The sequence below is a fragment of the Scyliorhinus torazame genome, chromosome 7, assembly GCF_047496885.1.
Source record: "Scyliorhinus torazame isolate Kashiwa2021f chromosome 7, sScyTor2.1, whole genome shotgun sequence".
Classification (NCBI taxonomy): Eukaryota; Metazoa; Chordata; class Chondrichthyes; order Carcharhiniformes; family Scyliorhinidae; genus Scyliorhinus; species Scyliorhinus torazame.
In genome coordinates this window covers 256,496,439-256,519,759 of record NC_092713.1, presented here as the reverse complement: position 1 = coordinate 256,519,759, position 23,321 = coordinate 256,496,439, and the positions used below count along the sequence as shown (strand labels likewise).

General features: G+C 48.0%; 1 protein-coding gene across 7 annotated transcripts in view; it reads right to left on the bottom strand.

Annotated features, from left to right (window-relative positions):
- LOC140426979 (kelch-like protein 3) overlaps nucleotides 1-23,321 on the bottom strand; it is a 177,871-nt gene that overhangs the window by 133,601 nt on the left and 20,949 nt on the right. For 5 of the 7 annotated variants that reach the window (XM_072512329.1, XM_072512330.1, XM_072512333.1 and 2 more), the window contains exons 2-3: nucleotides 17,745-17,867; nucleotides 6,971-7,077 (exon numbers count right to left, since the gene is read on the bottom strand). In XM_072512329.1, coding sequence (XP_072368430.1) covers nucleotides 6,971-7,077; nucleotides 17,745-17,867 — 230 coding nt within the window. The remainder of the gene's footprint in view (nucleotides 1-6,970; nucleotides 7,078-17,744; nucleotides 17,868-23,321) is intronic. The other 2 variants (XM_072512334.1, XM_072512336.1) reach the window with 1 other exon arrangement.

Here is a 23,321-nt window from a genome sequence, read left to right as displayed (position 1 = left end):
CAAAAATTTGAAATGAGACTGTAAAAATGTGCAGTGCATTTTCAGTGCACAAATGATCAGATCAATATGAAACACAATAAAGGAATGTGTTGTATAAAACACCACATTTACATGCAGTTCGGTAAGCAGCAAAGGATTCTTCCCAATTATTGTGAGATTCAAAGGCATCGTGTAACTCCAGCATTTAAAATCAGTAGTAATTAGCAATGACTGAACATTTTACTGACAGCAGTGCTGGGCAGCACTGATCAGATTGCAATATATGTGCATCAATTTAGAGACTCTACAGGGTAAAAAGTTATACTCCTGTTGTAAGTGGAAAGGCCGTGTTGTTTTCACTCACTGCAACAAGTCTGAGGACAAAGGCAGCCTGTGTTGGTGCCAGGTATACAAAGGGAAATTAAAGCATAAATAGGAGGGGGGGGGAAAACCGTGCATCCTGTATATAAATTCATTACAATTAGTTTTCCCTGCACTTTCCCATATAGATTTTAATCACAGGATACACCCAAGTTTCTGAATCTATGCTATTATTGAAATCTAAAATTATTTTCAGTTTGACGAGAAAAGCATTTGTTGTTCGATTTTCACATGTATTTTTATTCCGTTATCACCCACCAGATTTCATCACCCCAGCTTATTTGCAGTAACAGAATGCAACTTAAGTTATAAACACAGAACGCGTTTAGCAAGAAATGGAATACTGGGGTCCAGATTTCTGGAAGCCTCAGCTTTAACTGCGGTCATTTAGTTATTTATTCTTTCAGCCTCATGACACTGTTAAATCGGCAAGATTTCCGAATTTATTTGTGCCTGAATGTGGAAATTAACAGTGGATATATTTCCATTAAAAATAATTCAAGGGAAAAATGAATTGGATCAGAATTCTGTCCAATGAAAATGACTGATAACAAGAAAAATCTTTTATTTAAAACAGCAGGCTGTGAGCTAGATCTTTTGATACAAGAAAAGCATTGGCTTTAGATAATTTAAGCATTTAAAATTATGAAAGGACAAGACTATCTGTGTGGACAGACTGTTTGAATGAGATAGATTAGCAAAAATTAGGAATCATCATGGCCCGGGAGAGCCAGGGGCCTGGGTTTTGGGGGAGGGTGGGGGGGTGCGGGGGAGAGCATGCTCTGTGTTATAAACTGAGTTTCCCGTCATCTATTATAGACTGGCTTAAAAAATACCCATCTGCCAGGCTGAAGATACTGATTATTGAAAAATCCAGAGCGGGATTCTCCCATTCGGCGGCAGAGTGTCCACGCCTTCGGAAACGCCGTCACATTTCACGACGGCGTGAACGGGCCGCTGGGAGTACCGATTCTGGCCCCTACAGGGGGCCAGCACGGCACTGGAGAGGTTCACCTCCCATTCCGTCGTGAACTTTGCACCGCACCAACCCACGCATGCGTGGTGGCCTCCCTCAAAGTGCTGGCCCCGACGCAACATGGCGCGGGGGTTCAGGGGCCGGCGCGTAAGAAAATAGGCCCGGGGTGCGAGAGGCCGACCCGCCGATCGGTGGGTCCCGATCGAGGGCCAAGCCCCATCAGAGGCACCCCCCGGGGTCGGAGCCCCCTCCCCTCCCCACAGGCCGCCCCCGACCCTGCGCGCAGAGTTCCCGCCGGCTGCGACCAGGTGTGGATGGCGCCAGCGGGACTCTGCCTTTTTAGAGCAGCCCCTCGGCCCATCCGGGCTGGAGAATCGGCGGCCCGGCCGCATAGAGCAGCCTGCGACCGGCACCACGCCAAACGCGCCGGCGCCAATTCTCCGCTCCGAGGAGAATCGCGTGCCGGCGTTGGGGCGGCTTGGCGCGGTTGCAGGGATTCTCCGGCGTGGGGCTGGGAGAATCCCGCCCCCAGTCTGACAGTGTCAGCTCTATTTCACAGTTGCTACGTTGCTGGTTCCAACCTTCAGTATCTTGGTGGGTACGATTCATTTTCTGAAAAGCCTGCCAGAATCTAGAAAGCTGTCCGACGGTCAGCAGCATAGAAACTGTCAGGAGGGTGATCTTGTTTCAAAAAAATGGGATGTCAAATTCCCGTGGGATGGCGTGCATGTGTATAGGATGTTAGGGGTTGTTGAAATATTGTTATAAAGTTGTGTTGCATAGATATTGAAAATATATTGCAGTGAGAAGCAGCAATCAACGGAGCCTTCAGACTTGCTGATCAAGAAAATAGATACAATTGTGAACCAGTCTTTGTCCTCTGTCCTCTTAAACATTTGTTACACAGAGGCACCTGAGGGCTCCAACGCTCCTCACTAACAATGAAGACCTATATTGTTCAATCATTCCATTTTATTGCTCAGGAGTCATTTGATATTTCTATCCTGTGAAATAATTATTTTATATTATACAATGCGCCCAGGCAGAAGTAGATCTTCTTCTACTCCTATAGAATGGGAAAGATTTTATGCAGTTTATCAGGCTTGCAATCATTGAATCTTTCCCACAAATCTTAATTTACTGTCAGTGTGTCCATATCATGAAATATGCAGAATATATTACGGAGGGCTGAGGCAGTCACCAAAAATCACACAAATCGCATTGCACAATGCTGTTAAAGTAAAATTTGTACTTTCTGGTTTGTTTATTAGTTGCAATTGTATCAATCATATGGTGCATATAAACTAACATTGCATTGTAACATTGCTCTAAATATTTATGACCCATGCTGCCTATATATCAGATGATATTTGCAATCAGATGCCAGCAAAGGGAGTTATCAGTTTACTAGAACCTTTTTCAGATTTTTTTTTGGTGAATTGATTAGCAAATATTGAAAGGACAAAAAATATCATTGATAATGGAGGGAGAGCGTTAGAGTGGGAGGGGAGAAATAAGGGGTTTAGAAACAGGAGAAATACCAGGGTCCATAATTTCTCTCCCTGGCCCTGGGAATCATGACCCAGGTCTTCTGGTTGGCAGCAACGCTGAGTGCATTACCGCTACCTGCAAGGTTTTCTTTGACCTTACGATACTACCCATTTTTAGCCATATCTTCTGATCCCAGCTGAAACAGAAGTGGACCACTGAAGTCTTTTACAAAGAAGACCCCAAAGTGTAGGAAGGAGAAGGAGAGGGCATGCCCCCTTTTTATGACAGTAGTAGTCAGCTAACATTTCAAAGTTCTCAAGTCGTTTAATGAATGAGTGAGTGTGGGTGAGTGAATGACTGACTGAGTTAGCGAATAGGCGAGGTGGGTAGTTGGGAAGTTGAGGGATAGTCGGCTCTGGTCAGTTGCGATGTTCAGTTCAGTTACCCTGGCTATTCACAGAGTTGACAAGGTATTAAACTCCAACATTTTGAGGGTAAGTGAAAGTGTGCAAGTAGGTATCTAAGGTTTCTGAGTACAAAAATCAAAGCTAGCACTACAGTGCAGTATTGAGGAAGTGTTGCACCACCAAGAGATGCTGTCTTTTGGATGAGATATTAAATATTCTGTCTTCTTGGTTGGACGTAAAAGATCCCTTGATTCTATTTCGAAGAACAACAGAGTATCCCCGGTGTCCTACCAAATGTTCATCCCTCAGTCAACACCACAAAAATACAAATCATCTGGTCGTTATCATATTGCTATTTGCTACATTACAACAGTGACAATTTAAAAAGTACTTAATTGGCTGCAAGGCACCTTGAGACATCCTGTTGGTGAAATGTGCTTTATAAATATAAATTTTTATTTATTTAACACGAGGGACCATGATACTTAATTGCCTTGTGACTACTTGGGCAGACTCAAATGAAGCAGGTAATCTATTTCTGTCCAGCTTTGGGTATTTTTGGATGTACAATGATAAAGCAATTCTGATATATATTTCAGAAATAAAAACAGAAAGCGCTTGAAACTCTCAGCAAGTCAGGTAGCTACTGTGGAGAGAGGAAGCTGGGTTTGCATTTCAGGTCAATGACCTCTCATCAAAGTCCAAGAAAAAAAGGCAGCATTCCCTCAGCACTGCACCTAAGTGTCAACCTAGATTATAGATTATATTCCATTTTAGATCCATTTCAATTGAGTGCCACTTAGTGTGACAATCAATGCTGCATGTAAATCTAAACATGACAAAGAGCTAACCAAAGGAAAAAAAAGAGTACATTAAATCTACTTATTTTGACAGATCAATCTTCATCATTGAACACTAATACACAGGGAGTTACACAAGGATTGAGAAACCTCAAATGCCATTGCTTAGAAGTCCTAAACCTGCTCAGCCCCAGACCAAACCCAGGTTTTCTCAGCTCTCACATAACCCCCAGTGACAATGACCCAACTTCAAAGTATGTTGCTAGAGCTCTCTTAGAAGCCAGGAACATAGCTAGAGCACAAGAGTTCAGTCCCCCTTGGTCAGGAAAGGGGTCTTGGAGTGGTTCCTGTAAGGTTTATAGGCTGGCGCCAGGAAACACAGAGAGGAGATTAAATGACATTTGAGACCCCAATCCTTTTGCAATTCACATCAAGCAAGAGCAAGCAGAATTTGGTGACCTCTTGAAGGGTGGAGATGTGTGGCTGTAGTTTATTGAGGTTGAAATAGGAGCAAGTCTAGGAAGAGGTGACACACAGGAACAGCTACCTTTATTCAAAATGAATCATGTGTCGCTGTTACCACGGTCATGTAATTTCCATGAATCAATATGGAGACTCAGATCCATTCTTTTTAATAAGATAAAGGGTGAGATGGTAAAAGAGAGAAAGATAGAAAGGAAACAAGAAGTTCAAAAATGCAGCCCTTACTACACCTTTAAGACCTTCTGATGTATTTTTTCCATCACCAGTTACTTCTCTGGTCAGTGGTCAAAAAGACTAAACAATAAAACACTAAATCCTTCAATCAGAAAGGACTCAGTTCTAGGATCAGGGAACACAGATTTAAGATTTTGGCAAGAGATGCAGGGGCGAAGAATATCTTTTTTACACAGTGAGTGGTAACTACCTGGAGTACTCTGTCCAGGAGGGTGGTGGAAGTGGAGATGAAGAAAGATTTCACAAGGAAAATGGATGGGTACTTGAAGGAATTAGCTACAAGGTTTAGGGTGATAAAGCAAGGGGGTGGGATTGACTCGATTTCTCTTCAAAGAACTGGCATGAACTGGCTAGGCTGAATGACCTCTTTCAGTGCTATAATGAATCTAGGTTGATCTTAGATTTTTTTTTTTTAAATTTAGGGTATCCAATTCATTTTTTCCAATTAAGGGGCAATTTAGTGTGTCCAATCCACCTAGCTTGCACATTTTTGGGTTGTAGGGGCGAAACCCACGCAATCACGGGGAGAATGTGCAAACTCCACACGGACAGTGACCCAGAGACGGGATCGAACCTGGGACCTTGGTGCCATGAGGCCGCAGTGCTAACCCACTGCACAACCGTGCTGCCCTCGCAAACACAGGGAGAATGTGCAATCGCCATGTGGACAGTGACCCAAAGCTGGGATCGAACCTGGGACCTCGGTGCTGTGAGGCCGCAGTGCTAACCCACTGCGCCACCGTGCTGCCCTAGATTGATCTTAGATTAGGATAAGTGGTTGGCACAACATCGTGGGTCGAAGGGCCTGTGCTGCGCTGTTCTATGTACTAAATGAATTGATCTCAGCTGTGAGGATGGCAAAGAATTCATTGCTGGATTTCACAACTGAGCAAAAAGGAAGCAGGTTGGGGGGGGGGGGGGGGGGGGGAGAGAGAGAGAAGAAAGAGAGAGAGAGAGAGAATCATCTGCATATTGAAACATGATACTTCCCAGCCAGTCCACTGACCATTCCAAGCTGACACTGGGATGAATGACCACTTGGGCAAGGTAAGGAAGGCTGTCACAGTGCTTTTGAAATGATGGGCTGGATTCTTCACACTCAGCCGCGTGTTCCTCAGCAGCTTGCCATTCGCTGGCGGCAGGATTCGCCCTTCCCGCCTTTTGTCAATGGGGTTTCCTGTTAAAGTCATCCCAAGCCACCGATCAAACCACAGGCGGGAGTGGGCTGCCAGCAGGAAAAGAGAATCCCGAAGACACGGGAATTCCAGCCGATATCCCAATGGGAGGCAGTACTTTTTATAGAGGAGAAAAAAAACAAAATACAGGGCATTGACTTCTCAGTTCAGCCAGAAAATTTATAGGTGGGTCATCACATATTTACTCTCCCTTCCTGTGAAGAAGTTCCAAATCTTCAATCTGCATCTCCCTTAATGGCATGGCTAGATCAGCGATTCAACAGTGGAGAACAACTTGTGTGACTGTGCATCTTCTGTTTTCATAATTTTCCTTCCTCTGAAGACATTGACTCCTTGCCGATTATGGTTTCACCGATGTTAATGGCTTCCAGTACTTTCCACATATCTGCATTATTCACGTTCATTGCCACATCAACCAAGTGCCAGATGAAAGGAGGCATTGCAAGTGAACACATCCTGTCTTCATCAGAAGCAGGATCCCTGTTAATCTGCCCCTCCTGAAATAGATGAGCTGCTTTAGCTCAGTGGGCTAGACAGCTGGTTTGTGATGCAGAAAAAGGCCAGTAGCGTGGGATCAATTCCCGTACCAGCTGAGAATTCTGAATTCTCCCTCTGTGTACCTGAACAGGCGCTGGAATATGGCGACTAGGGGCTTTTCACAGAGACGTCATTGCAGTGTTAATGTAAGCCTACTTAAGATTATTTACATTTACATTTTTTACATTTACATGTGCATCTGTAGCCCCTTGCCCAGTGTAACATAGGGTGTGCTGCGTTTGGCTGACACTGAATTCCAGCATCAATTCTAGAGCATTATTTCACTTATATTAATTAAGAAGCAAGCACAGCCAGCTCCACTCCAAGGTGGTGATAAACCAATATCCCCAGAGACAAAGTGACATGTCCATAAGGAGTGAAATACCTGCCTGCCCTTGTGGCCAAAACAAATTAGAGAATATTTTAGTCAAATTTCAACAAGAATGACAAGGTATTTAATAATTACATTGAAATACAAATAAGTACCTGTAAACATGGCACAGAAATAAGGGCTGCAGGCTGCCAGGACAATACGATGCGCTTCAATTTCCACATCCTCAGCAACAATGGTCACATCACACAGAGTGCTTTTACTGCAAGTTTATCAAATAATCCATTAGAATTCATGCTTATAGAACAGGTTACAATAGAAACATGGCATTTGGGATTAAGATCAGAGTGTGTCATCAGAGGTCTAATCAGGGTTAGAAACAAGCAGAGGCACAATCAATCAGCAGTCAGGAGGAAGAAGAGAAGAGATGTTTTAGGGGAGGAGAAGAAAAGTAGCAAAAATTCTTCTATTCTGAAGATTCCTGACACTCAATTTATTCCGCAATGTCCAAAGACAGAAGAGGCTAAGACGCAAAGGGAGGAATGAATTTGGGGAAGGTGTTCGGTTCAACACTGTGCACATTGCAACTCCACCTTTTTCTACATGATAGGACAACTCAAAAAATAACAAGATATCCTTCCCCATCAACGAATCAGAACAACTTCTCACAAATTATAAACTTTTACTTATATTGCTATATGTAGACTAAGCTCTTGCTATTTTTGAAGCACCATATATAATCTCCCTTTCCCCTCCAAAGGTCCTTGAACAGGCTTTCACCACCCAGTCCCATGCTCACCTCTTGCAGAAATCCCAGTCCAAATTCCGACAGTCTGGCTTCTGTACCTCCTGTAGCACAGACTTCCTTAACAAACCTACCACAGAATATTTTGTGGCTGCAACCTTGGCATATTATCCCTGCTTTCCCTCCTTTATCAAATATTCCATCCTGCGCTACTATGGTCCACCCACAGATGCATCCTCAGTTGGTTACACACCTACATATCCATAAAGAGCTTTTTTATCCTCAAACCCCAAATGGTTAGCTTGAGAACTCAAGGCCCTAACTTTGATCCTCACCCTGCCATTCATTTCCTTCTTTGACACATTGGGCACAAGCTACCCGAATGGGAATAGAGTCCCGTAGCGCGTACGATTAGCCGGGCGTTTCCCGGCTCTCAGATCCGCGCCCCCCCGCACCACCACCTGACGCGACCTCCTACTCGGACATCAAGCCATGCTTGAGCCAGAACTTTCTCCAATGGAACAACAGGGGCAGCACGGTGGCACAGTATTTAGCACTGCTGCCTCACAGCGCCAGGGGCACGGGTTTGATTCAGACCTCGGATGACTGTATGTGTGGAGTTGCACATTCTCCCCGTGTCTGAGTGTATTTCCTCCAGGTGCTCCGGTTTCCTCCCACAGTCCAAAGATGTGCAGGTTAGCTGGATTGGCCATGCTAAATTGCCCCTTAGATGGAGTCGCTGGAATAGGTCAGAGGATTAGGCCTAGGTAGGATGGTCTTTCAGAGGGTCGGTGCAGACTTGATGGGCCAAGTGGCCTCTGTACAGTCGGGCTTCTATGATTCTTCTATGAGCTCCTGCAGAAGCTCCATGCTCACTTTTCACTGGTCTCAAGCTACATTAGCGAGTACATTACCCAAATGTTCCGTTCAAGCCTGAACTGAGTTTCAAACCCCATATCTTATCCATCATCAACAGCCCTCACACCCACCTCTTCATCACCAACTAAGATATTATCCTCACTCCCAAGGGCATCCAGTCTGCCCCAAGACCTGTTTACTCATCATTCCTGTCCTTGATTACCTCCATTGGCTTCCCATCCACCAATAAATTGAATTGAAAATGCTTGTGCCCAGTTACAAATACTTCCATGACTTTGTTGTCCGTTCACTTTCAAAAACGCAACTTGTCCTACATCCCAGACATTGGCCTCCGCTCCAGCCTGAGAATCTCTGCCTGTCCTACCCCACCACTGGTTGTCTGCAGCTGTTTCTGCCTCATTCTCTGAAACACTCGCAGTAAATCTCCTTCACCTTGCGACACACGTTCCTACTTCCAAAAACCTCCTCAAAACTTATCTTTTCAACTATGGTTTTGAACAGCTACCCTAACTAGTTTGCATTGCAGCATTGTTTCATCGCTGCTTTGTGTCAGTTATTATGTTAAAAGGTTCTGATCAATGGTTGTGTCGATGATGGTGACAGCAGACAATTAATGATTAATAATCTTTATTGTCACAAGTCGGCTTACATTAACACTGCAATGAAGTTACCGTGAAAATCTCCTAGTCGCCACATTCCGGCGCCTATTCGGGTACACGGAGGGAGAATTAAGAATGTCCAATTAACCTAACAGCACGTCTTTTGGGATTTGTGGGAGGAAACCGGAGCACCCGGAGGAAACCATGCAGACACAGGGAGAACATGCAGACTCCACACAGACAGTGACCCAAGCCAGGAATCAAACCTGGGACCCTGGCGCTGTGAAGCAACAGTGTTACCCACTGTGCTACCCATTAGTACAGGGATGACAGCAATCCTATATATTTGTGCACTTTCTTCCATTAGACAAATCTGTTTTATTATTGTTTAGCAGCCGAACCGCAGAAATGAACTTTTCCCAATTCCATTGCTGTTAAAATGTAGAGTATTTCGAAAAGGAATCCCATTTTGTGTAAAGCACATTAAGTCACAGGTTATTGTATTTCTACAACTGACCTTCCTCCCTGCACCATATCTCACACTTGCCCATCATCATGTGTAGAATGTACTCTACATTTTCTTCAATTTGGTGCTGCTCCTTATAGTTAAGCAAAATATGTCACCATATATCTAGGGCAATAAACAGTAATGATTGTTCCAGTAAGCATCGCTTCTTTTTGTGCAACTCTGATGTATAAGAAGATCTGAAATAGCTGTTTTGTATTGACACATCTGTGGACCACACAGTACAGCAGTTAACAAGAATTGAAGAACGGCAGAGACTGAATGAGAACTGATATCTGGTGAAAAATTCAGCTGGGTTTTAATTGATCAGCTATGCATACCACTAATGCCACCATGGTGAATGTGTTAAATCTATAAGTCAACTGATCATTTTCCTTAATGCTTCACTTAGATCAGTTTGGTACTCTGCCACTGTCAGAACTGAATAATTTGAAGCTGAGGCTTAAAACGCTGCCTTTGAGAGCAAAGCTCACTATTTGAGCAATGTCAACACTGGCATTTGTACAAGTACATTTAATGTAGAAAAAAGTTTCACATCACAGAAGTATAATAAAAATAAAACACCAAGGCAAAGGAGGTATTAGGAGTGATGACCAAAAGCTTTGTCAAAGAGATGCGTTTTTCAAGTTCAGAGCTGATTCATTGCACCCATTTTTGCACTCAACAAGTTGCAGAGGGTGGAGGGTAAAGAAACAAGGTGAAAGAGCAAAAGCTGCATTCGGAATTCTGACTAGGCCCCCATTATGCTGTTGTTCATGTTTCTGCAAGTCAGAAATGACTACACCAGGCAGAGCTGACTGGGAGTAAGAGCCAGTATAACAAAGGAAGACATCAGGTCCTGAAGGCCCTTGTTAACAAAAGAGCTGCATAAATCCAAATTGAAATACAACAACTTGCATTTATTGGCACTTTCAATGTAGGTAAATGTCATAAAGAATTATCAAAAATAAATACACAGTCAGACAATGAAATATTAGGACAGGCGGCCAAGGAAATATTAGGACAAGCAGCCAGGTATTGTCAGAAGAGGTGGGGTTTTAAGGACGATCTTAAAAGGAGAAGGGGGCAGAGAGGCAGCCAGGGAATTACAAAGCTCAGGGTGTGAGAAACTAAATGTGAAAATTAAGAAATGTTTGATAAATGAAATAACACAGATGAGTACTGATACAAATTGACTGGAACACAGTGTCAACCGTGACTGTATTTGAAAGGCTCCTGTTTAAACATGATGTAAAGGGGGAGGAAAGCGAAAAATGTAATTTGCTAATCACAATTCTATTCATAGGATCTTTGGGGTAGGAGTAGGGCGTTTGGCACTTTGAGCTTTTAAAAAATTTGTTTTCCTGTTCTGGCCTTCGCTGGCTAGGCCGACATTTATTGCCCATCCCTAATTGCCCTTGAGAAGGTGATGGTGAGCTGCCTTCTTGTAACACTGTAGTCATGTGGTGTAAGTGCACCCACAGTGCGGCTGGGGAGTGAGTTCCAGGAATTTGCCTTGAATAAATTCAAAGACCCATCCTCGATTACTATCTGGAAAAGAGAATTCCACACACTAACAACCTTTGGGTAAATAAGGTTCTCCTCATCTCCATCTTATTTTTAAACTATGCAACCTAGTGTAAGTCTCCACTGCAACAGGAGCAAACCGCAATAATACTGTAGAAGGAAAAATTAGCTTACTTGTAAAATCATTATTTTACCTAGTTGAGATTAAGTTAAGAATTAACTCAGATAAAAGCATTTTCATATTTTGAAACAATATCACCCAAAATGAATTGGCACGGAAATTAAATGATCAGGATAACTACTTTGCCAAATCCTAGGTAAAGCACAGTACGAACTAGTAATTGTTTTATCTCAGTAATAGCACAAGTTAAACCATTCAAGAAATTGTTCTGACCATCCCTTTGCAATAAAATCAACTGATCAGCAGAATCCAATCATATGGACTCAAAACATTAACTCAAGCATTTTCCACAGATGTTGCTATATAGATATTGCTGAATTGATCCAGCATTTTCTGTTTTTATTTCAGGTATTTCTGTTTAGTATAGGATAGATAACTGGGCTTTTAAATCCTATCGCAATACTCTAAATCCAGTCCAAATACATAAATTTGAAAGCCAGGTTCAGTTAAAATCTTGAATCCTGCCTAAATCAATACAAATATTGCAAGACTTTGTCAGATTGTCTCCCAAGACTACAAACTACAGGGAGGAATCAAACCACATAATTTAAGTATAAATAATGCTGAGTGAATGGTTTGCTTGTCCTATGGCTCACAGCACCTTATAGAGTTGTCAGTGACTTAAATCCACAAAGTGCCTGCAACGGTTTTAGAGTACTTGGAGTAGGATGCATTGTTTCAATCAGGGAATCAATTTAAAAAATATAACAATCAAGTCAGAGTAGTTCCCAAGGTAGTGAGAGATAGAGGGGGCGATCTACCCGAATGGGATCAGAGTCCGTAACAAACGCAATTAGTCGGGTGTTTGCCGGCACTCAGAGCGCCGAGAAACACCACGCCATTGAATAGCCATTCGGGAGCCTCAGCGGGGAACGCACAGCCAAGACCGCAATTAGTCCCATTTCCTGCACTGAGGAGCTCCGCTCACCCCCGAAGCGATCCCCAAACCCTGCCCCCCCCCCCCAACTCACCTATAAGGGGGTCCTGGTGACCCCCCCACACCGCACCAGCCACCTCAGGGCCCGATCCCCATCTCGGGAAAAATGCCTGCCTGGCAACACTCCTGCCAGCTGGCAGTGCCAGGGTGCCACCCTGCCCAGAGGGCAATAACCTAGGGGGCCTCCGATCTCCTGGGAGACCACCATGAGTGCCATTCCGTCTTGTCCAGTTTTGTGGAGACCAGCACTGAACGGCGCTTGCCCGAGATCTCCAAGGCGAAGGGGTTAGATCCACACCTTGGTTAGATTGTGGAAATGCATATTAGAGTGAGACTAACTGTCTCACTCTAATATGCAGATTTGCTAAAAAGTGACCACACCTGCAATGGGCGGGATTCACATGCAACGTCTCGTTAGATCTCGCGAGGTGTGGCGAACCGGGTAGATGCCGGAAGAGGGATCTCCTAGCATCTACCAGTCGTGTTGCGCTGTGCTGCCTTTCGGGCATAACGCGGCCGGCAGATCTCGCCCAGACAAATTACTGCATATGTTATATACACACAAATATATATATATATATGTATATACACACACAAACATACTAATTCAAAATTATGGTTTAATTCAAAGATTGCAAGTTATTTTCCTGTTGAAGAGTAATCATGTAATTTCTGTTGCAGCTATACATGTTTTACTCACTGCTATTTATTCACTATGCACTTAAGTGTTTAATTATCAAGTGAAATAATTTTAAGTCTGAAACAATCTGATGTAATGTTCTCTTGCTTTTCAAAGAAGAAAGTGCTGTGAAGGCTTGGGTTAATTCCAGTAGCTAAATTAATTAATGGAAAGGTTTTGTTATTTGTTAACCTGGGCCTACCTAGATTTAATGAAGGTTAGTGAAGATACTCTGAAAAGGGAATTAAAAATCATCCTGAAGAATCATATAAAACAAAGTTGAAAAATCTGAAGGATGAAAGATAGAAACATCCCAAAAATAGAACATCCTGCTGGTAGCCACATTGAATGCTGAAAACACAAACGGTCTACACAAGAAAATGAAGTGAATGACTAATGATTTGATTGTGCCCATTCAATAAGACCATAAGACATAGGAGCGGAAGTAAGGCCATTCGGCCCATCGAGTCCACACCACCATTCAATCATGGCTGATTTCAACTCCATTTACCCGCTCTCTCTCCATAGCCCTTAATTCCTCGAGAGATCAAGAATTTATCAACTTCTGTCTTAAAGACACTCAACGTCCCGGCCTCCACTGCCCTCTGTGGCAATGAATTCCACAGACCCACCACTCTCTGGCTGAAGAAATTTCTCCTCATCTCTGTTCTAAAGTGACTCCCTTTTATTCTAAGGCTGTGCCCCCGGGTCCTAGTCTCCCCTGCTAATGGAAACAACTTCCCTACGTCCACCCTATCTAAGCCATTCATTATCTTGTAAATTTTGATTAGATATCCCCTCAACCTCCTAAACTCCAATGAATATAATGCCAGGATCCTCAGACGTTCATCGTATGTTAGGCCTACCATTCCTGGGATCATCCGTGTGAATCTCCGCTGGACCCGCTCCAGTGCCAGTATGTCCTTCCTGAGGTGTGGGGCCCAAAATTGTTCACAGTATTCTAAATGGGGCCTAACTAATGCTTTATAAAGCTTCAGAAGTACATCCCTGCTTTTATATTCCAAGCCTCTTGAGATAAATGACAACATTGCATTTGCTTTCTTAATTACGGACTCAACCTGCAAGTTTACCTTTCGAGAATCCTGGACTAGGACTCCCAAGTCCCTTTGCACTTCAGCATTATGAATTTTGTCACCGTTTAGAAAATAGTCCATGCCTCTATTCTTTCTTCCAAAGTGCAAGACCTCGCACTTGCCCACGTTGAATTTCATCAGCCATTTCTTGGACCACTCTCCTAAACTGTCTAAATCTTTCTGCAGCCTCCCCACCTCCTCCATACTACCTGCCCCTCCACCTATCTTTGTATCATCGGCAAACTTAGCCAGAATGCCCCCAGTCCCGTCATCTAGATCGTTAATATATAAAGAGAACAGCTGTGGCCTCAACACTGAACCCTGCGGGACACCACTCGTCACTGGTTGCCATTCCGAAAAAGAACCTTTTATCCCAACTCTCTGCCTTCTGCCTGACAGCCAATCGTCAATCCATGTTAGTACCTTGCCTTGAATACCATGGGCCCTAATTTTACTCAGCAGTCTCCCGTGAGGCACCTTATCAAAGGCCTTTTGGAAGTCAAGATAGATAACATCCATTGGCTCTCCTTGGTCTAACCTATTTGTTATCTCTTCAAAGAACTCCAACAGGTTTGTCAGGCACGACCTCCCCTTACTAAATCCATGCTGACTTGTCCTAATCCGACCCTGCACTTCCAAGAATTTAGAAATCTCATCCTTAACAATGGATTCTAGAATCTTGCCAACAACCGAGGTTAGGCTAATTGGCCTATAATTTTCCATCTTTTTCCTTGTTCCCTTCTTGAACAGGGGGGTTACAACAGCGATTTTCCAATCCTCTGGGACTTTCCCTGGCTCCAGTGACTTTTGAAAGATCATAACTAACGCCTCCACTATTTCTTCAGCTATCTCCTTTAGAACTCTAGGATGTAGCCCATCTGGGCCCGGAGATTTATCAATTTTTAGACCTCTTAGTTTCTCTAGCACTTTCTCCTTTGTGATGGCTACCATATTCAACTCTGCCCTCTGACTCGCCTGAATTGTTGGGATATTACTCATGTCTTCTACTGTGAAGACTGACGCAAAGTACTTATTTAGTTCCTCAGCTATTTCCTCGTCTGCTATCACTAGATTACCAGCGTCATTATGGAGCGGCCCAATGTCTACTTTTGCCTCCTGTTTGTTTTTAATGTATTTAAAGAAACTTTTACTATCATTCCTAATGTTACTGGCTAGCCTATGTTCATAATTGATCCTCTCTTTCCTTATTTCTCTCTTTATTATCCTCTGTTTGTTTTTGTAGCCTTCCCAATCTTCTGACTTCCCACTACTCTTTGCCACATTATAGGCTTTCTCTTTTGCTTTGATGCATTCCCTAACTTCCTTTGATGGCCATGGCTGCCTAATCCCCCCTCTAATAACCTTTCTTTTCTTTGGGATGAACCTCTGTACTGTGTCCTCAATTACTCCCAGAAACTCCTGCCATTGCTGTTCTACTGTCTTTCCCACTAGGCTCTGCTCCCAGTTGATTTTCGTCAGTTCCTCCCTCATGCCGCTGTAGTTACCTTTATTTAACTGTAACACCTTTACATCTGATTCTACCTTCTTTCTTTCAAATTGGAGATTGAATTCTACCATATTATGATCACTGCCTCCTAAGTGTTCCCTTACTTTAAGATCTTTAATCAAGTCTGGCTCATTACATAACACTAAGTCCAGAATGGCCTGTCCCCTTGTGGGCTCCATCACAAGCTGTTCCAAAAAGCCCTTCTGTAAACATTCAATGAATTCCCTTTCCTTGGGTCCACTGGCAGCATTATTTACCCAGTCCACCTGCATATTGAAGTCCCCCATGATCACTGTGACCTTGCCTTTCTGACATGCACTTTCTATTTTGTGGTGCATTTTGTGCCCCTGGTCCTGATCACTGTTAGGAGGTCTGTACATAACTCCCATTATGTTTTTTTTGCCTTTGTGGTTCCTCAACTCTACCCACAAAGAATCCACATCATCTGACCCTATGTCATTTAGTGCTATTGATTTAATTTCATTCCTAATTAACAAGGCAACCCCGCCCCCTCTGCCCACCTCTCTGTCTTTTCGATAGGTTGTGAATCCCTGGATGTTTAAATGCCAGTCCTGAACCCCCTGCCACCACGTCTCTGTGATGCCTACCACATCATACCTGCCAGTCACAATCTGGGCCACAAGCTCATCTACCTTGTTCCGTACACTGCGCGCATTTAAATATAGCACCTTTAATTCTCTATTGACCGTCCCTTTTTGTTTTCTTAGTGTGATGGACCTTGGTTTATTGAGCCTTTCCATACACTGTGTCATATTTTGTGGGATGGGGACTATCGTAACCTCTCCTGAGTTCTGTCTTTTCGTGCTTTTTTGTATTCCTAAGCAGCTACGCTTCCCACTGATTACTTCACCTCTTGGTTCCCTGACTTTCCCTTCCCTCCCAATCTCTAGTTTAAAGTCCTACTGACCACCCTATTTACTCTTTTCGCCAGAACACTGGTCCCAGCTCGGTTCAGGTGGAGACCATCCCAACAGTATAGGTCCCCCCGTCCCAAAACTGATGCCAGTGTCCCATGAAAAGGAACCCCTCTTTCCCACACCACTCTTTCAGCCACGTGTTAACTTCCCTTATTCTTGCCTCCCTATGCCAATTTGCACGTGGCTCGGGCAGTAATCCGGAGATTATGACCCTTGAGGACCTGTTTTTTAATTTGAATCCTAGCTCTTTATAATCTCTAAACAGGTCCTCTTTTCTAGACTTGCCTATGTTGTTGGTACCGACATGGACCACAACAACTGGATCCTCCCCCTCCCTCTCCAGTATCCTTTCAAGCCGGTCAGAGATGTCACGCACCCTAGCACCGGGCAGGCAACATACCATGCGGGACTCACAAAGGATACTATCTATCCCCCTGATAATAGAATCCCCTACAACTACAACTTGCCTATTTACTCCCTCCCCTTCAATGGCCTGCTGAACCATGGTGCCTTGGTCAGCTGACTCATCCTTCCTGCAGCCCTGTTCGCCATCCACACAGGGAGCAAGTGCCTCATACCTGTTGGACAGGGTCAAGGGCTGAGGCTCCTGAGTTCCTGACTGCTGGTTCCCTTTACCTGCCTGACTTGCAGTCACACCCTGCTGTCCCTGGCCACTGGCAGGATTTAAACTACTTACTCTGACAGGTGTGACTGCCTCCTGAAACACAGTGTCCAGGTAAGTCTCCCCCTCCCGGATGTGCCTCAGTGTTTGAAGCTCAGACTCCAGCTCGTCAACTCTGAGCCGGAGCTCTTCGAGCAGCCAACACTTACTGCAGATGTGGTCGCTGCAGCTCGCAATGGGATCTGCCAGCTCCCACATCAAGCAGATCAAGCACATCACCTGACCAGCCATCACTAATTAATTAATTAGTTTAATGTATGTTTACGAGTTTAGCTGTGTTACAAATGGAAAAGGCTTATTCTGCGATGAGCGCTATTACTACAACTGTAGAACATATATTTAGTTTTTTTTAAACAATTGCTGTGTAATATATCACTTCAGATTTTTTAATCATCCGTTTCATTCAAAACGGACCATTCAAATTGAAAAAATAAATGGACTCGCAAGGAGACTTCAAGGTGAAAAAGAGAAAATAAAGTATAACATGAATTACTCCAAGATAATCAGCAATGTTGGCAAAACTCTTGGAATCATTTAACCTTCTGCACCTGAGAAAGGCACATTGAGATCTGAGACAGGAGGTGGGGGAGAAGAGAGTGATCAAAGACTAACAAGAAGAAGTGATTCAAACTCGGGGAGGAAGTTTTAAATGTTACCTTCGCAGCTCATTCATGACTTTGAAGGCTTTCATCATATGGAAAGGATTCATAGAAACCGGGGCCTGATCTTTATCATCGTCATTCAGCTCTACAGTTCGTGCTGGTGAGGACTTGGCATTGCTGTTTACGCAAATATGAAAATATATGTTTAGAGAATTGAAGAATAAAACAAGAATATACAAAGAACACAATTAAAAGGGGAGCATTTTTAATCACAAGGAGACAGTAATGTTCCAACTGCGAATGCCAATTTTATGACAGGTTAAAAAAGAGTGACTGCAACAACAATTTGCATTTGTATATTTACAAATAATACATCCCACAGTGTTTATACTATTTTCAGGGGTTTTAGAAATGGTCGCCATACGTTTTAGATCCCTCCACCATTCTCCAAATTAACTAAAACACCAGTTCAATGGTTGCACATACAGATAGAGCCATGAAATTTCATAGATTGCATAGAAATGATTCAAAGTTGAAATTAATCAAGTGTAAGAAATTCACAATGTTTGTAAAACTACACAAAATGAAAAAGGCAGTATGGAAACATGCTGTTGAACAAAATGATGAATAGGTTTAATATTTTCATAGAGTCAAAAAGTAAATTATGACACATAAGGGGGCCATGCGGCTCTCAGCGTCCATGCTGGCTCTCGGAGCAATTGAGTCAGTCCCATTCTGTTGCTCTAGTCTAGCTCCATAGCTCTGCAAGTTTATTTCCCTCAAATGCCCACACTTTTAAAATCATTGATCGTTTCTACTTCCATCTCCGCCTAGGCAGTAAGTTCCAGGTCATCACAGCTGGCTGTGGAAAAATGTTCTTCCATGCATTCTCCCCTGCATTTCTTGCCCAAAACCTTATATCGGTGACCCCTAACCCTGTCCCGTCAGCTAATAGGAACAGTTTTTCCTTGTCTACCTTATCCAAACCGGTCATATTTCTGTTCGCCTCTATCAAATCTCCCCTCAATCTCCTCTGCTCCAAGATGATCCCAGCTTCTTCAAACAAATCTTGAAGTTAAAATACCCAATCCCTGAAACCATTCTGGTAAATTTCCTCTGCACCCTCTCAAGGACTCTCACATCCTTCAGAAAATGTGGTGACCAGAACTGGGTGCATTACCCTAGTTGTGGAGAGCCTTATACTGATCCAGCATATCTTTCCTGCTTTGCACTTAATGGGCCGGGTCGGAGAATCGCTGGGGGGCGGCGTAAATCCCGCCCCCGCCGCCCACCGAATTCTCCGAAGGGTGAAAAGTTGGCGGGGCGTCAATCGCGCAGCCTGCCTCGGAGAATGGCTGGGGCGGGCGCGAGACAATGGACTCCGGGGCTGCCCATATTCTCCCGGCCGGATGGGCCGAAGTCCCGCCGACGTGACCATGGGTCATGTCGGCGTAAATCAAAACACCTTTTTAACGGCGTCAACCAGTGCTGATGGTTGACGCCGTCCAGTGTGGAGGTAAGTCACGGCCTGGGGGGTGGCCGCAGGAGAGGTGATGGCGTGGCCGCAGTCTGTGTGTGTGGGGGAGAGGTGTGTGTGGGTGTGTGCGCGGCGGGGTGGGGGGGGGGGGTCTGGGGGAGTGCCGGGAAAGGGGGGGGGGGAGGTGAGTGCCGGCCAGGGGGACGGGGGGGGGATGAGTGCCGGGGACGGGGGGGGGGGGGGGAGGAGTGCTGGGGATGGGGGGGGGATGAGTGCCGGGGATGGGGGGGGGGGGTGAGTGCCTGGGATGGGGGGGGGGAGGTGAGTGCCTGGGATGGGGGGGGGGGGGGAAGATGAGTGCCGGGGGGGGGGGGATGGGATGAGTGCCGGGGGGGGGGGGGGGGGGATGAGTGCCGGGGGGGGGGGGGGGGGATGAGTGCCGGGGACGAGGGGGGATGAGTGCCGGGGACGAGGGGGGATGAGTGCCAGGGACGGGGGGGGATGAGTGCCGGGGACGGGGGGGGGGATGAGTGCCGGGGACGGGGGGGGGGGATGAGTGCCGGGGGGGGGGGGGGATGAGTGCCGGGGACGATGAGTGCCGGGGACGGGGACGGGGGATGAGTGCCGGGGGGTGAGTGCCGGGGGGGGGGGGGGGGGGGGGGGGGATGTGTGCCGGGGACGGGGGGGATGTGTGCCGGGGACGGGGGGGGGGGGATGTGTGCCGGGGACGGGGGGGACGGGGGGGACGGGGGGGATGTGTGCCGGGGACGGGTGGGGGAGGAGTGCCGGGGACGGCGGGGGGGGGGGAGGAGTGCCGGGGACGGGGGGGATGAGTGCCGGGGATGGGGAGGGGGGGTGAGTGCCTGGGATGGGGGGGGGGGAGATGAGTGCCGGGGACGGGGGGGGGGGGGAATGAGTGCCGGGGACCGGGGGGGGTGAGTGCCGGGGACGGGGGGGTGAGTGTCGGGGACGGGTGGGGAGGGGGGGAGAGTGCCGGGGACGGGGGGGGATGAGTGCCGGGGACGGGGGGGTTTGGGTGCCGGGGACGGGGGGGTTTGGGTGCCGGGGACGGGGACGGGGGGGGGGGGGAGAGGAGTGCTGTGGACGGGGGGGGATGAGTGCCGGGGATGGGGGGGGGGGGGTGAGTGCCTGGGATGGGGGGGGGGGGGGGGAGATGAGTGCCGGGGACGGGGGGGGGGGAATGAGTGCCGGGGCCGGGGGGGGTTGGGTGCCGGGGACGGGGGGGGGTTTGGGTGCTGGGGACGGGGGGGTTGGGTGCCGGGGATGGGGGGGATGAGTGCCGGGGATGAAGGGGGGGATGAGTGCCGGGGATGGGGGGGGGGGGGATGAGTGCCGGGGACGGAGGGGGGGATGAGTGCCGGGGACTGCGAGGACAAGGGAGTTTGTCCGCCTGGCCAGGTGCCATCCTCCAACAGTTGCGCCCATGGTACCTGGCTGGGGGGAGGGGGGGTACGGGCAATGATGGCATGTCGTCGTTTCCGCCCCCCCCCCGCAGGCCGTCTTGCTTTCTGATCAGCCAGCGATGTTGGCCGCCATGGCGGCAACCGCTATTCTCCATGTTGCCCTGGTGGAGGAGCGTGCCAGAGAGGAGGCGCAGGCTGCCGCAGAGGAGCATGCCGCAGAGGGGCAGGCGGCAGCAGCCCAGGCTGGAGGGACACCTGCCCGACAGGACGAGGAGGAGGAGGAGCATGGGGAACACGTAGTGGAGGAGGAACACGAGGAGGGGGAGGGGGACGTTGCGGCGCCACGGCAATGGAGGCACCCTAGGAGGCCCCATGTGTACCGTCCCCGGCTGTCGTACCAGGACCTCACGGACCGGGAATGCAGGAGGAAACTCCGGATGAGCCGGGAAACCGTGGCACACATCTGCCACACCTGGCACTTGGGGGGGGGGGGGGGGGGGGGGGGGTGGTGGAGACACCCTCTCCCCATGTCCGTCAAGGTTACGGTGGCCCTGAACTTTTATGCCACGGAGTCACTCCAGACGCCAGGTGGGGACCTGTCCGGCATCTCGCAGACATCGGTGCACCGGTGCATCCAGGCAGTGAGACGCCCTGTATGCCATTGTGGACTGCTGCATCCGCATCCCTGTGGACCGGGCCAGCCAGGATGCCCGGGCCGTGGGCTTCTCATGGTCCAGGGCGCGATCGATGGGATGCACGTCACCGTGCGGCCAGCTGCAGATAACAGAGCCGTGTTCACCAGTAGGAAGGGAACCTATTCCATGAACATCCAGGTGGCCTGCGATCATCGCATGATTATCCTGCACGTCTGCGCCCGGTACTCGGGAAGTGTACATGACTCATACGTGTTGTCGCGGTCTTACATCCCCGGCATGTACGAGGGACGCCACCCCAGGCTGAGGGGCTGGTTGCTGGGCAACAGGGGTTACCCGTTGCAGTCGTGGCTGATGACGCCTATACGGAGGCCACAGAATGACGCGGAGAACAGCTACAATGATGCCCATGCAGCGACAAGGGGTGTGATAAGAGAGGTGCTTTGGCGTGCTCAAAATGCGTTTCAGGTGCCTGGACCTCTCTGGGGGCGCCCTCCAGTATCCGTCAGATAGGGTCGGCCGCATCATAGTGGTGTGCTGCGTCCTGCACAACGTAGCCCAGCAGAGGGGCGATGTTCCGCAGGAAGAGGAGGAGCAGCAGGAAGAGGCACAGTCCTCCCCAGATGAGGGGGATGGGGGCAATGGTCAGGGCAGACGGGCTAGACATGGGCGGGTGGCTGTCCACCGTTACCGGCTGGGCCAGCGGGCACGGGACAGGCTGATAGCCACCCGCTTCACTGACTAGGGGGCGTGGGAATCAGCGAGTATGGCCACATACCGCACACCATGGCAACACCCAAACACTCTCACCACCCCCCCCCCACCCATCCACCCACCCAGCACCCTCACACCCCCCCAACCACACCCACCCCACCCTCATGCACACCACCCCTCCATTGCAGATCCACCTGCGGCACGACGGCCGGGCTCTCTCGGGCACCAGTGGAAGCGTGTCTATTGCAGGCCATGGAGGATGACAATCCGCTCTGCGATGAGCTCCTGGCTCCACATCGTTGGACGATGTCTGACCCATGGCCACAGTACCACCATCCACCCGGACCATCCCTGCATGCGGCTGTGACACTGCAGCGCACGGTCCCGTCTTCTGCCCGGGGGGATGGTGAGGGCAGCCCAGGGGGAAGGGGGCAGACTCACCTGAGGCCGACGCAAGACCACCCCTCACACACATTGGCGCTCAACGTACATGACACCCCCGCACGCTTCGGACAGAGCACAAAGGCAGCTTCTGGAGGTGTTAAAGTGATTTTAATAACAGTGCATACACGTGCCCTAGCCCCTAAAACTCGTCTGTGCCCTGCACCCGTGCCAACTTACTCAGTGTCTAATTGTTTGGCCTTATGGGCCCTTTGACTACGCCTAGGTGGTTCCCCAGACGGTACAGCAGAACTGGAGGACTCCTGCGATTCCTGCCCTCTGACTCGGGATCCCTTTGGAAGCCGTTTCCTGGGGCGTCCTGGCATAGATGGGCCAGGCTGCGGCCCGGGCGACTGGGATGGCGAGCTGCCAGCCTGTCCTGCCCGTTGCCCACCCGATGCACCTGGGACGGAGGGGGGGGGAATGAGTGCGAGGTGCTGCAGTGTTCCTGGACCTCCCCTACAGGGGGCCCAGGGACGGGCGACAACAACTCCTCCTCCCTCGGGGTGCCCAATGGCCCCAGGCCTCTACATGGGTCGGGGGTGCGAACGGACCGGCCATCCGACGCCGCTCCGACACCTGGCGCTGCCAGTCCTGGAGGCCCGTCCTGGCATCGACAAGGGTCTGCAGGTTTGCAGCCATGGAACTCAGGGAGTTGGCCATCCCGGTCTGTGACTGTGCGACGCCGGCTACCACAGGGGCTGTTTAGCACAGGGCTAAATCGTTGGCTTTGAAAGTAAACCAAGGCAGGCCAGCAGCACGGTTCAATTCCCGTAACAGCCTCCCCGAACAGGCGCCGGAATGTGGCGACGAGGGACTTTTCACAGTAACTTCATTTGAAGCCTACTTGTGACAATAAGCGATTTTCATTTTCACATGGGCAATGGCGCCGATGCCCTCAGTGATGGCCTGCTGAGACTGG